Below are 14,137 nucleotides of genomic sequence, written 5' to 3' on the forward strand. Positions count from 1 at the left end.
CCAGAAATTTTAAATAAATTGAAAAGATCTAAAGCACTAAATGTGTGATGCTCTGATTTACAATTAAGAGTATTGTAAATATTAAATTTATAAAGAAAAGAAATAATTTCTAAAAAGATAAATTAAAAAGAATTTCAAACACAAAATATCTGAAATTTTCTTCGAATACAAACCTTGTAAATTTGCAAGATCTAATAAAATCTTTGAAATATTTAATTAAAATCATTTATGACTAATAAAAAGAAAATTGACAGAATTTCCAACACAAAATATGAGAATTTGACACATTACTAGACTTGTAAATATGCAAGATCTCAGCTTTTGAAATACTATATAAACTGAGCTGGATAATCTTTTGGATTAAAATATTAGCCTGGTAAATAAACAAGACCAAATTTTAACATATATATGAAAGAAACAAAATTTTTTGAGAATAAAATAAAAAAATTGCTCTTGTAAATATACCAAACTGCAAGCTTCATAGTATCAACAGAGATTTCAGCAGAGGTCCGTTTATATAAACTGTCCACTAACAACTAATTGAAAAATAAAAAGTTAATGAAATGTTATTTTTCACATAAGGCTAGTAAATTTAATTTTTGTTACAAGTCTTGTAAATAAGCAAGACTTTTAGATTGCAGAAAAAGATTTGCTTGCTTCTTTTACAAAATGTTTCTAATATTCTCACTATTACTGTGTCTAGATGATAACTTAATTAAGTCACAAAATAAGTTACAGTATATTTGCAATTCTTGTAAATATACTACACTTGTGTTAGAACTTGTGTTAATACTTAAAAATAAAAAAAAAACAATTTATAAATTGAATCGAGACAATTACTGTCTCTAGATGATAACTTAGTTAAATCACAAAATAAGTTGTAGTATATTTGATACTCTTGTAAATATACTACACTTGTGTTAGAACATGTGCTAAAATTTAAAAACCAAAAATTCTTTTTTTAAGATTTATGTTTAATTTATTAGTAGCACGGTTTCTAACCTATCTAATATGTTTGTAGTATATTTGCTACTCTTGTAAATATACTACACTTGCGTTATAACATGTGCTCAAGCTTAAAAACCAAAAATTCTATTTAAAAAATTTCTATTTCATTTACTAGTAGCACGGTTTCTAACATACCTAATACGTTTGTAGTATATTTGCTAAACTTGTAAATATACTACAATTTGATAAAACCTAAAAAAAGGAATTCGATTTGAACACTTTTTTTTACCAACATTCCTGTTTACCTTAAACATTTCTCAGTGCGTAAAGAGTAAATTTAAAATTAAAAACAATTATGAGAGAAGAGAATTTAGCATTTAACTAAAATTTGAACTTAATTATTTGAATAAATAATAAAAATATGTTTTATAGCGTTTAGCGATTTTGTAACTATATTAATATTATTCATAAATATTAGTGTACTAAATGTGTGTATGTGGTTTTATAAAAATGTTTTCTATATAAAGGAATATTATAAACATTAGGGTTTTTTTAAAGGCATGCATTACATTTTTCCCTTTAAATCCTTTTCATTTTTGTAATTTTTATTATTTTTTTATGTTATTTTTTTTTTAATTTCTGTTTAAAATAATAACATATGCATGTTTTAAACTATTTTTTGAAAAAAAAAATTTTGCTTTATTATTTTAAGTGTTTAAATGTGCTAAGATATTTAAATGCTTAAGGGAAATTAGCTATACCATATTAGGTTTCTTTTTGTAAATATTTCAAAAATAATTGCAAAAGTTTGTTATAAAATGTTATGAACCACACTTTTAAAAAGGACTTGGGCTTCATGCATTATATCTCTACCTATACTACCTTACTTTATTGGTATAAACGTGTTTTTTTATTATAATTTAAGAAACATACAAAATAATTTGAAAATGTAAATCCCAAAACTTTTGCTCGCTGTCTAATAAACGAAACCCTCCTCCTCTTGTCCCCTGTGAAAATCAATTTTTTAAGGGAGGCTGGTGTTAAGTTTAAGGAATTTAGTTTGTAGAACGTATATGAAAAAAACAATCAGCAATCAACATTTTGAAATAAAAAAAAACAAGCAACAATAATAAACATACAACAACATTCGCAAATGAAACAGCAAATCTGTCAACAATCAACATTTTTAAAATAGAAAATATATATCAACAATCAACATACTAAAAAGATGAGAAACAACAATCAACATACCCCAAATGATGATGAACAACAACAATTCAACAATCAACATACCAAAACGAGATGAGCAACAATTCAACATACCAAAACAAGATGAGCAGGAATTCAACAATCAACATACCAAATTGAGATGAGCAACAATTCAACAATCAACATACCAAAACGAGATGAGCAACAATCAACATACCAATTTGAGATGAGCAACAATCAACAAACCATTCTGAAATTTTAGAATTTGAACAGTTTATAGATTAGTCTCTAAACTAGACTATAGGCTATAGATTTGTGTTTTAACTAAACAACAGATAACTCTATAGTTTAAACTATAGATAAGTCTCTAGTATAGGCTAAAGATTAGTCTTGGTTATAGATTAGATTTCGTTCGAAACTATAGATCAGTCTCTAGTCTAGACCACCTCTAATATAGACTACAGATCGGTCTTTAGTCTAGACTATTTAAAGATCAGTTTCTAGTCTATAGACTATATATTTTATTTTAGACTATTTATTAGTCTCTAATCTATACTGTAGATCTGTCTCTTATGTAAATTATAGATCTGTTACTGATCTATATATAGTGCAGTCTAGACTATATATATGTCTAGTTTAGAATATAGATCAGTCTCTTGTGTAGACTATAGATCTATCTCTTGTCTAGACTACAGACCTGTAGTGTGGACTATAGATTGGTCTATAGTCTTGACTATAGATCAGTCTATATATCAAACCCTAGCCTAGACTATAGATTAGTTTCTAGTCTATAATACTGATCACTGTTTAGTCCTAACAATAGATCAGTATCTTGTCGAGACAAGAGTCTCTTGTCAAGACTATAGATTAGTCTTTAGTCTTGACTACAGATCAGTCTTTAGTCTTGACTATAGATCAGTCTTTAGTCTTGACTATAGATCAGTCTCTTGTCAAGAATATAGATCAGTCTTTAGTCTTGACTACAGATCAGTCCTTAGTCTTGACTAGATCACTTTCTAAACTATACTCTGGATCAAATTCTAGTCTTTCAATTTGAAATACCTTTTCTACAATCAACATACTATACCATACCCAAGAAGGCGGCAGAGAGCACGATTTTAAAAAGAATCAACATTTTTCTTAAAAAACAATCTAGTCTCTGTTTTTCTATTTTATGTAAAACAAAAATTAAAATCGTTTGAACATTTATTTAGTTTTTTTGAAAATTTTAAAAATTATTTAAAAACTGACAAAACTTAAAAAAAAATCCTTAAAAATATTTTAAATTTAAATCTTTAAACAAAAAAACTTTAGTTTTCTTAATTCTTTTTAATATAATTTAAGCTCTTTTCATATATTATTAAGATATTTTGTAATATAAGTTAGTTTTAAGTCTCAAACCACAAAATCAACTCAACTTTACTCATGTGGAACCAATCCAAACCTTAAAAAAATCCTTCTACAAATAATTGGTAAATATTAAAAATAACTTAAACCCCTAAAAACAAAACAAATTTAATAGATTATTTTAAAATCTATTAAATTTTTTTGTATAATTTTCTAAATATTAAGTTGCTGGTTATTATATAGAAAAGGGCAGTTTTTAAAATATCTATTTTCTTACTATTTTTATTATTATAATTAAAATGCTTTTGTTTGGTTCCATAACATTTTACAACAACAACAACAAGAAGAAAAAGGATTCGTTTTATGTTTACTTTCATTTTTCTAAAATAGTTCTTAAGTTAAAAAAAATTTTTTTCTACCACTAACCTAGACTAAAAATAATTTTTCAAAATATTTTAAAAATTGGTTCATGAAATATCTTTTTTTTTTTAAAGAAATAAGTTATTAATTTAAACAATCGTTTTTAAAAAAATAAAATCAATTTGGCAGTGAGTAGAAATAATATTCAAAACTAAACACTCTAGCTACTATTACTAATAATACTACCAGCCTTCACTCAAACATTCCTCCTTTAGCCCATCGTCCGCTCACATTATACTTTAACTAACATTTTTATTTAAAAGTCTGTATATAAGTCCGTATTGCTGTTTATTTTTTTGCTTACTTTCCTTAAAACATCCCCAAATGAGTTTCATAACTTCTTTGTCTTTTTTTTGTTTCAATAATTTATCATTTCAATTGCTGTTTTTTTTTTGTATATATAATTTATTTTGTTATTACTTGTTAATCAAATCATATTATATTGTGAACCAAAAAGTAAAGTGCCAAGTCTTTTCAAAATAAACATCTCTTAAGAAACTTTTGCAATTGTTTTAAAGAAAAATTTAACATGAACGAACCAATAAATGGTTAGCTTGTAAAGTTTATGAATCCAAACAAAAGTCATTTTATTTATGGTGTGATAGTGGAAAATTTAACAACTGCTGTTTCTTAATTAATTTCTTTTTGTAGCAAAGAAAAAAAGACATTTTTTAAATGGTCCAGACAGTATATAATAAAAAAGTTATATACATATGATTTGGCGAAAAATTGTCTTTAACTGTATAAATTTTACACAAAATATACTAACAAATTTTAACAGAAGACCATTGAATGCAAACTAATGCTTACAAATACATACATATGTATATGTATATGAAATTTAACATTTTCTAGATCTACCATTCTAGACCAAGTTCCTAAAATGTAACTAACTTGTATTTTTTTGAGTTTAATTGAGTGCCAATTGAACCAATTGAGTGTAAAATACAGATCAGTCATGTCTAGGTAATATATCAATATCTAGTCTAGACGATAGAGCAGTATCATGTTTAGCCTACAGGCCAGTCTCTTGTCTAGCCTACAGATCAGTCTCTAATTTAACCTACACTATACTATATAGGTCTAGACTATATATCATACTCTAGTATAGAATGTAGATCAGTCTTCAGTATAGACTATAGATCAGTCGCCTGTTTAGTCTACATATCTGTCACTAGTCTAGGCTATACAATAAATGGATCAGTTTTTAATCTATTCCACAGATCTGTCCATAGTCTAGGTTATAGATCAATACCTAGTCTATACGATAAAGCAGTATCTAGTTTAGCCTACAGATTAGTCTCGTGCTAACCTAAAGATCAGTCTCTAGTCTAACCTACTGGTCAGTCTACATTAGGTCTAGACTATAGAGTATACTCAGACTGATCTACAGTCTGATCAGTCTTCAGTATAGACTATAGATCAGTCGCCTGTCTAGTCTACAGACCAGTCTCTAGTCTAGGCTATACAATAAATAGATCAGTTTTTAATCTAACCCACAGATCAGTTCATAGTCAAGGTAATAGATCAAACTGTAGTATGTAATATACATATAGTATAAATAATAGATGAATTTCTAGGATAGATCATCCTCTATTCTAGGTAATAGACCAATATCTAGTCTAGACAATATAGAAGTGTCTAGCTTAAAGATCAGTCTCTGACTATAGATCATACTCTTGAATAAACTATTGTTAATTTTGCTAGACGATAGAGAAGTATTTAGTCTAGATCAAAGATCAGGCTCTGTCTACAGATCATACTCTAGTATAAACTATTGTTCATTTACCCGTATAGATTATAGATCAGCCTCTAGCCTAAACTATAGATCAGTCTCTAGTCTAGACTATACTTTAGTCTATAATCTGGACTATAAATCAGTTTCTAGTCTAGGATATATATTATTCTTTAGACTTGACTATAGATCGTTCTCTAGTATAGACTATAGATTAGTCTCTTGTCTATATCAGCCGCGGATCCAGCTCATAGACCATAGTAGGTCTAGATTATAGATCAGTCTCTAGTCTATACTATAGATCAGTCTCTAATCTAGCCTCGTCTGGGCTTTAGTTTGTTTGTTATCTACACTATAGATCATTCTCTAGACTATAGATTAGTCTCCAGTATAGACTTTATTTATATCAGCCTCTAGTCTAGATTATATATAAGTTTCTAGTCTAGACAATACATCACTAATCTACACTACAGATCAGTCTTTTATCTACAGGTCAGTAATCGCGATCAATGTGAAATTTTGACTAAAGATCAATCTGTTGTCTAGATTGTAGACCAGTCCTTAGTGCAGAATATAGATTAGTCTCTAGTATTGACTATAAGTCCTTAGCGTAGGCTATAAATATATTGATCAGTCTCTAATCAGTCTCTAGTCTACACAATTAGATCAGTCTCTATTTTAAACTACAAAGTTTAACTTAGACTATTAATAAGTCTTGGTCAAAACTATATATAAGTCTTTGGTCTAGATTACTTATATTTGTTAGTATGTAGTCTAGACTATATTTCTTTGCCCAGTTAAAACTATAGCGAGAATTAAAATCTATTCTAAACTTTAGCTCTAACTTGAGTTTTTATATAAAAATTTTGTTTTTCGACAAGATTTTGATATTTAGTGGATGAAGGTTCGTTCGATTTAAGAACTTTTTAATTGTCTATCGAAAATCAATAAATCTTTACGAGAGCATTAAATAATTTTTGAGAAAACTTTTTATAAATTGTAATTCCCAGAATTTTTATTTTTATATAAAACTAATATATTTTTTAAATTTTTTTCTTCCAATTTTCTTTTACCCTCAAAAAAAAACTTAAATCTTATAGAGCACTTAGCGGCAGCAGCAACATTATTTCGTAATATATTTGACAGAGCACGAGCACCCTACCCCTACAGCAGTGGACCCTTTTCACCCTCCTCAATGTCGTTATCATCACACCCGCCTACACCCTCTTCGACTACACGCAAAAAATCTCGACTACCAAAAAATAAACCACCTCTACGGAGACCCACCATGGGTACTAGAGAAGATTTGCAAAATATGGATGGGGCTCGGGAAAATAACAGCAAAGGTCTATTTTCAATAATACGAAATCGAGAGGATTTAAATGATGGCTATCAGTCAAACGGACCGCTTGGTGGTATACCTAGTAGCAGCTATCAGGAGTCCTCCGATGAGTTTTATAGTGTGGTCTCCGATTCTGATATTGTCAATAATGAACGTTATAGAAATGATGCCAAATTGCGTAAACGTTGTGCTGTGGTTATAACACCCACCAAGGAGTTAATACAATACGAACGCAAACGTGATCAAATGTACAATGAAATATTGTTAAAACAAAGACGAAAACTGGAGCTAAGAGCCTTGGAAAAGCAACGAGAAAAGGAACGTAGACGCTTGGGAAGAAGAGAGGAGCATACGGAACAAACAAAAGGAAATGAGAAAGGCGACTCTAATGCAGCAATACAAAGGGATCGAGACAAAAAACTACGCAGAAAATCAAGAAGTTATACCGAGATTTTCATGAGTAGTGAATCAGAATTTGAAACAAATTTCCAAGTACGAACACGTAGGCAAAAGCAACAAACGGTTAAAGATTTACAGCAGCCTTTGAATATACAAATTGAAATGACAGAGGCCACAACTAACTCGCTGCTAAGTCAAATCGATGCCCATTTAGAGAAACCGGAAAAGAAAACAGAAAAGTTACCGGAGGAAAGGCCAAAACTAACTAACGAAGAGTTTGAGGCAAAAGATATTAAACAGAAAACTTGTGATATTAATAATGACAAAGGTCAAACAACAAAAATGAGAGAACTTAATCTTTTAGCAGATATAGCACAGCATTTATCACCATATCAATTAGATTTACCTGAAACTAATAAAACACCAACACCACCCCCCGCTAACTTAACAGAGCCTGCAGCTACGGAGGTAGCAAAAGAAAAGGTTACAGTTACGGAGCATATAATATTACCCACAACTTTTGACAATCTTTTGGAGAAAACACAAACTCAATTGGATGTTAACGAGCAGCAGCAGCAAATGGCAACTACTTCTACTCATTCTCCACCACCCAGCTATGCTCATGAACCAAAACTTAATTTAGCAGCTAATTACAATTCTAGTCCTAAGGCAATAACTTTGCCACAACAACAAAATAATACTCCTTTAATTGAAAACATTGAGCAAACTGCTCCGTTGCCCAGCAATGACTCGGCTAACACTAAAAAAATCGATGAAACTTTAGAACAGATTCTAGAAGAATCCATAAGTGTTTTAAAATCTGTTACTAGTCCTGCAAATCTCTTAAATGAAAGCCCTGCTACACCCGCAAAAGCACAGACACCGCCTCCTTCTCCTGCTCCTCAGCCTATTAGTGCAACAACAATTCCAATATTAATAAGTAATGTGAAATCTTTAAATCATTTCGAAGAACAACAAGAGAAAGATAACAGCGAGAATACAACACAGCATTTAACGACAAAAACAGCTGAAATGAAAGAAAATGTTGTACTTAAGAAAACCAAAGATCGGACACAAGATGCAACAGACCCCACACTTTTATCTTCAACAATTTTAAATAACTCTGAAACCTCACTGCTAAACGCAGATGCAGGTGATCTTTCGAATATATCTAGCGAAGCTTCGGATATGTTACCACAAGCTCTCAAAGTACCCTCTCTTATGGCTGCAGATTTGTCGGATATTTCTTTAGAATCGGAAATTTCTAAACATTTACCCGATATAGCAGAACCCTCACCAGTGGTTACCGACATGTCCGATAATTCTAATGAATCAAATATCTCCAAAGATTTTAATCTAAACAACAACAGCACCACCACCACCACTATGGCGGCGGTAATGTCTTTGCCAGATTTACCTTTGGAAATGCCCATTGTAGCAACAACTAACTTGCCTGGAGATACTCATTTAGATTCAATGGAAAGTAATTTTCAAAATCTAAACACTACCTTAAATACGCCCACCAAACTTATGGGCTCAACCCAACAACAACAACAGCTAACACAATCTCACAACAACGATTTAAATACTCCCTTGAAATTTCCCTTACAACCGGACCTGGAAAATGAGGCCACAACAACATTACCACTTAAAAATGTATTAGAACCAGAAGCGGATAATAATGTTACCAAATTTCTGGATTTAATTTTAAATAAAACGGTAACCGATGCCGAATCAGAGACACGCGATAAAATTATCAAGGAACTTAATGCTTTAACCGCTGATAGCACCGCAACGGCAAGCGAGGCAAGTGAAAGTGCAAGTAATGAGGAAATAACTGCAACTCCACCACTAGAAGTTGAGGCAACAGCAGAGAAATCATTGGAACTTGAGAATACAGAGGAAACAAATAAAACATTAGATTTAGCAGCTATAGCAGAGCTAGAAAAAGAGGAGCAGCAGCAACCGATAAAGAAAAATATTTCCATGGATTTACAACAAACTAAAGAAGTTAACATGGAAAATGCTAAGGAAACGCCGGCAAGTGCAAATAATGAAGATTTAATCCCACCAAAAGAAAACCCTAAAGAGGAAATGAATCCTTTAGCAAAACCTTTAACGAAGTCATCATTCTCTTCACCCTTAAAGCAAACCTTCAATATAAAGTGTCGTGTACGACTTAAACGTCTGAATATAGATGAACATTGCAAACGTTCGAAGAAAGAAACTTGGATGGCCATACCCTTAACAAAACCAGAGGAAGTGGTAGAGAAAAGTCCAAATAATAACGAAATGAAAAACTGTGATAATATGACGATGTCGCTGACAACGGAAACGACAACGTCCGTAATTAAAAAACCCTGCTTAAAATACAATACAAACAGCAAACGTGCAAGTGAGGAGGAAGAGATTAAGACGCTGGAGCAGTCAACAGCTGCTGCTGCTGCTGAAGAGCCGCCATTGGCGGCCAAGAAAGCTAAATTGGAAGAAGAACCTGCAAATGTGGAACCAACTTCCTTAGCTACAGCTACACAGCAGCAGTTACCATTACAAAGCTCAGCTTTGGTTGTAGCTCCAGCTTTAAGTGCGTCAAACTTAAGCCAAGTGAAAACTAAAACCAAACCATTAAAAACGGTTACTTTTGATTTGTCCAATTTAAATGAAGAACTAAGAGACTCGACCTCTTCCTCCACCTCCTCCTCTGCCACTTATCCAACAACTAAACATAGAAGCAAACATCATAATGCACATATAGCGGGCGGAGCTATGGGTTGTTATTTAAAAAATAACCGAACACACAGAAAATTACCAGATAATACCTTAAGAGCCGCCGAAACCCTACAAATCTTTGTGAACACCATCAATGACAGCACACGCACCCCACCTCCGGCTGAGTTCAATAAGAAACGCAGTCCCATTAAGAACAAATGTATAGCAGAAGATGAGACACCGCGACCACCACCAGCTTCTACGCTAATGGGTACACCTCCTTGCAAGAAATCCTGCACGGATAAAGCACGCTCTCAAATCAGCTCCACGAAATGTAAAGATCAATTGGTGTCTTCGTTGGCGGCACCATCCATATCAACGATTACTAGTGATATTACTACAGCTAGAATCTATACCTCTTCTCCTTTGGATCAGACACTGCCCGAGTATGATGATAATGTCGATACAGTGGCAGATACGGAGCTTATACTTCCAACAACGACTGGCAGTTTGAGGCGTAAATTGAAAAGACCCAAAAAGTCCCTGACAAGACCCGAACCTGCTGATGATACCAGTACGGATGATATTAGCAATCAGCCGGAGTGTAATGGTGAGGATGATACCGATGCTGTGGTAGACAATGAGGATGATGTGTTTGCCGAAGAATTGCTACCCATACCGGCGGCAAATGAGCATATTTTGGAGGAGATTGTAAGCGCCCGTCCTACACATATGGGCACGGGTACTGTTATAAGAGATGACTACATGAATATAGAGGCCACGGCCACAGTACCCGTGTATTTGTTTAATGATGAAAGTCGTGATTTGGCCACTCCAGAACCCATACAAAGTAGTGGTGATACCAACACCAATGTGGTAGATTCTTCTTCGTATTTAAACACCTCCTCATCACCGGCCAATCATAATGCCATGGCCACCACCACGGCTAGTACCACCTCTTCCTCTACAACCACAACAGCTTTGGGAAATTTGGAAAAATCTATGTTATCACCCTCAGAACATGAAGTTTCTTCTACCCAAGAAACCTTCTATCAGACACCCACTAAAAGTAAACAAAACGGTGAAAATTTCGGAGAAAAATCCTCCTCCTCAAACGCCAAAGACAAAGGTGGAGGCGGTGGCAGTAGCTGCTCATCTATGAACGGTAGTCAAAAACTAAAAACCGATGAAATTAGTTTTCCAAATAAACAGCAAGAAGATCATACCTCCTCCACTACGGGACTATTGCAAAACAATCAAGTTGACACCACAAATCATTCGCCCGAAATGTGTACTTTAACCTTGACCCCCACAACCACTAGCACCACCACCAGCAGTCTAACAAATAATCGTAAAATGCGTAAAGTCTCCACACACGATGAGATACTCTTCAATGAATTGCAACAACAACAGCAGCAGCAACAACAGCAACAGTTACAGGCTGTCACAAATAAAAGAAAAAACCTAAGCTCTACTACCACATTTTGTGCCGAATCTACCAGTGATCACAATAATTGTAAAACTAAAGTTATAAACAAGAACACACTCGAAGAAACTAGTGTTAAATCCAATGGCTCGCTGGCCAAAGAGGATAAATTTAAGAAACTCTTAAAAGAAGCCTGTAAACGAGATAAAAATCTAAGCTCTAATGAATTGGAGGTAATGGGAACTGGTGGTTTAATAGCAGGCACTAACGCTGTGGTAGCAACTGGTGGTGGCGGTGGCGGCGGAGGATCCTCACCCTCCACTACCACGCTTATCAATGAAGAAAAAATCTCTCGTTCCAAGCGTAAAAAACAAAAATCATCCAAATCGAGTAAATCGAAAACTCATAATGAAAGATGTACAAAAATTGTGCTTAAAGCTTCCAAACTATCAGCCCATGTACCCGCCACCACCACTAATCCTCTCATAATAACAATACCCAAATCCAGAATTTTACGTCCACCACCTACGCCTACACCGCCTACGCCCACAGAAATTGATGATCGAATGGAAGAATTCATAGATATACCAAATGCTAAACTTTTTACGGAAAAGAAAAATGATAATGGAACAACGTTGGAGCCGCAACAACAGCCGCAGCTACATCAGCAATCATCTTCTAAACAAGCACAATCTTCAAATTCTATTACGAAAAAAGAGGTTAGTATCAGGGACAAAAGTCAATTTTTAAAAGTTTTTATTGCGAAAGTTTAATAGATCAACTTCTCTTGAAAGGCCTTAAGGTTAAAGGTCAATTTTTTCAATATTTTAATTTAAATTGTTACATTTTTCTGTTTTACAGTGGCATCAATCATCTGTGACGGCGCCCGTTAAATCTAAACGTTCTCATAGCCCGGTTAATAACCTAAAGGAGTCATCAAACCTTAAAACCAGTGTGACTAATCTAAATGAAATCAAAGAAGCCAAAGGCAATAGTACAAGCAACAACAAGGACACTAAAGAAAAGTCCTCGTCAGCAACAGCAGTAAAATCGTCGGGAAAAGAAACAGAGACCAAGGAAAAGGCCACGGGATCTGTAACAATCGTTAAAAAGAAAACTAAAAGCAGCAGCAGTCATAGCAGCTCTAGCTCTAGTGCCACTAACAATCACAACAACAATAGCAATAATAAGGAATTAATATTTGTCAAGGATAAATATGATTTAATTAAAAACAAAGAAAAATCTCAACAAAACAATGAAATACAGGAAAATAAAGAAAAACTTAAGGAAAAAACCAATAGCCAACAAACTAAAACTATAGCTAATACAAACTCCAGCCAAAATCGCTTACATAAGAGTTCAACTAAAGATAAGATAAAAGAAAAATCCTCCCACAAGAATAGCGAAAAGTCGAATAATTTAAAATTCAATATATCTTTGCCAATTAGCCATAAACATACAAACTCCTCCTCCTCTAGTACACACTCAACGACAAGCAGTAATAAAGCAAGCAATAGTAAAACCACAAAAAACAGCTCCAATCATAATTCCTCCTCGTCCTTGTCCTCTTCATCCAACAATCTTAGCACAGCTGATAAAGCTATAGTTAAAACTAAAACGAATCTCTCTACAACAACGGCAAATGCAACAGATAATAAACAAGGAACACCTACATCCACCTCAACCTTAGCAGGATCCTCCACATCCTCCTCCTCCTCCTCTTCCACATCCGCTAGTACAGTGACAATAGCTACGCATCATGTACGTAAAAAATTAAAAACAAAGTAGCTAAGAGGTGGTGTCATTGTGTTAGCTAAGGAGGACTGGTTACAACAACAAAATGCCAAAATGCCATTAAAAAAGAGAAGGGTGCTCAATTATTAATAAAACAGAATAACAACAACAACAACAATTTAAACATATTTAATACAAAAATTACAAAAAATTAAAAAAAAATATATAAAAATAATTTTAAAGAAAAAAGAAATTTAATTAAAAATATTTAAAAAATTAAATTTAAATAAATGTATAGTAGAGAGTTTATTTTTAAATACTAAAATAAAATACAAAAGAGAGCAAATTAAAAGAGCATAAAAAGAGAAAGAGAAAAGAAAACAGTTTTGTTATATAAACAAAAAAAAAAAAGGATTTCATTTTGTTAAAATTTTTAAGAACTTTTAATGTTCTTCAAAAAGCTTTAAAACAAAATTGAACTATGACCTAAAAGAGCTAACACACTTAACATTTTCATTGTGATGTTTTTTTAGTTTTTAAATATGTTTTTTTTTTGTAGAAAAAATTGTTTTCGTTTCTCTTTTTTTTTTTTGGAAAAAAAAAATTGCTTTTATTTTATATTAAAACTTATGCGTTACTCGTAATTAATTAATTAATTTATTAAGGTTATTGGAGAACTGCCGTTTTTAATTATTTTATTTTTATTATTTTTTAAAGAATTTCATTTAGTGTAACGAATTTATTATTTAAAACTTTTTAAAAAAAAAATCTAAAAAAATTTTAATTGATTTTTAAAAATATTAATTTTTTTAATTAGTTTTTTATTTAAATTTTTTTATTAAACAAAAGTGTTGTATTCATTATAAAT

General features: G+C 32.3%; 1 protein-coding gene across 2 annotated transcripts in view; it reads left to right on the forward strand.

Moving 5' to 3' along the window:
- LOC111689648 (serine-rich adhesin for platelets) overlaps positions 1-13,914 on the forward strand; it is a 35,829-nt gene extending 21,915 nt beyond the window's left edge. For both annotated transcript variants that reach the window (XM_046952109.1, XM_046952110.1), the window contains exons 10-11: positions 6,760-12,254; positions 12,397-13,914. In XM_046952109.1, the coding sequence (XP_046808065.1) occupies positions 6,760-12,254; positions 12,397-13,323 (6,422 nt within the window). In that variant the 3' untranslated portion in view covers positions 13,324-13,914. The remainder of the gene's footprint in view (positions 1-6,759; positions 12,255-12,396) is intronic.
- The last annotated feature ends 223 nt before the right edge of the window (positions 13,915-14,137 follow it).

The sequence above is a fragment of the Lucilia cuprina genome, chromosome 5 (genome assembly GCF_022045245.1).
Source record: "Lucilia cuprina isolate Lc7/37 chromosome 5, ASM2204524v1, whole genome shotgun sequence".
In the NCBI taxonomy this organism is placed as follows: Eukaryota; Metazoa; Arthropoda; class Insecta; order Diptera; family Calliphoridae; genus Lucilia; species Lucilia cuprina.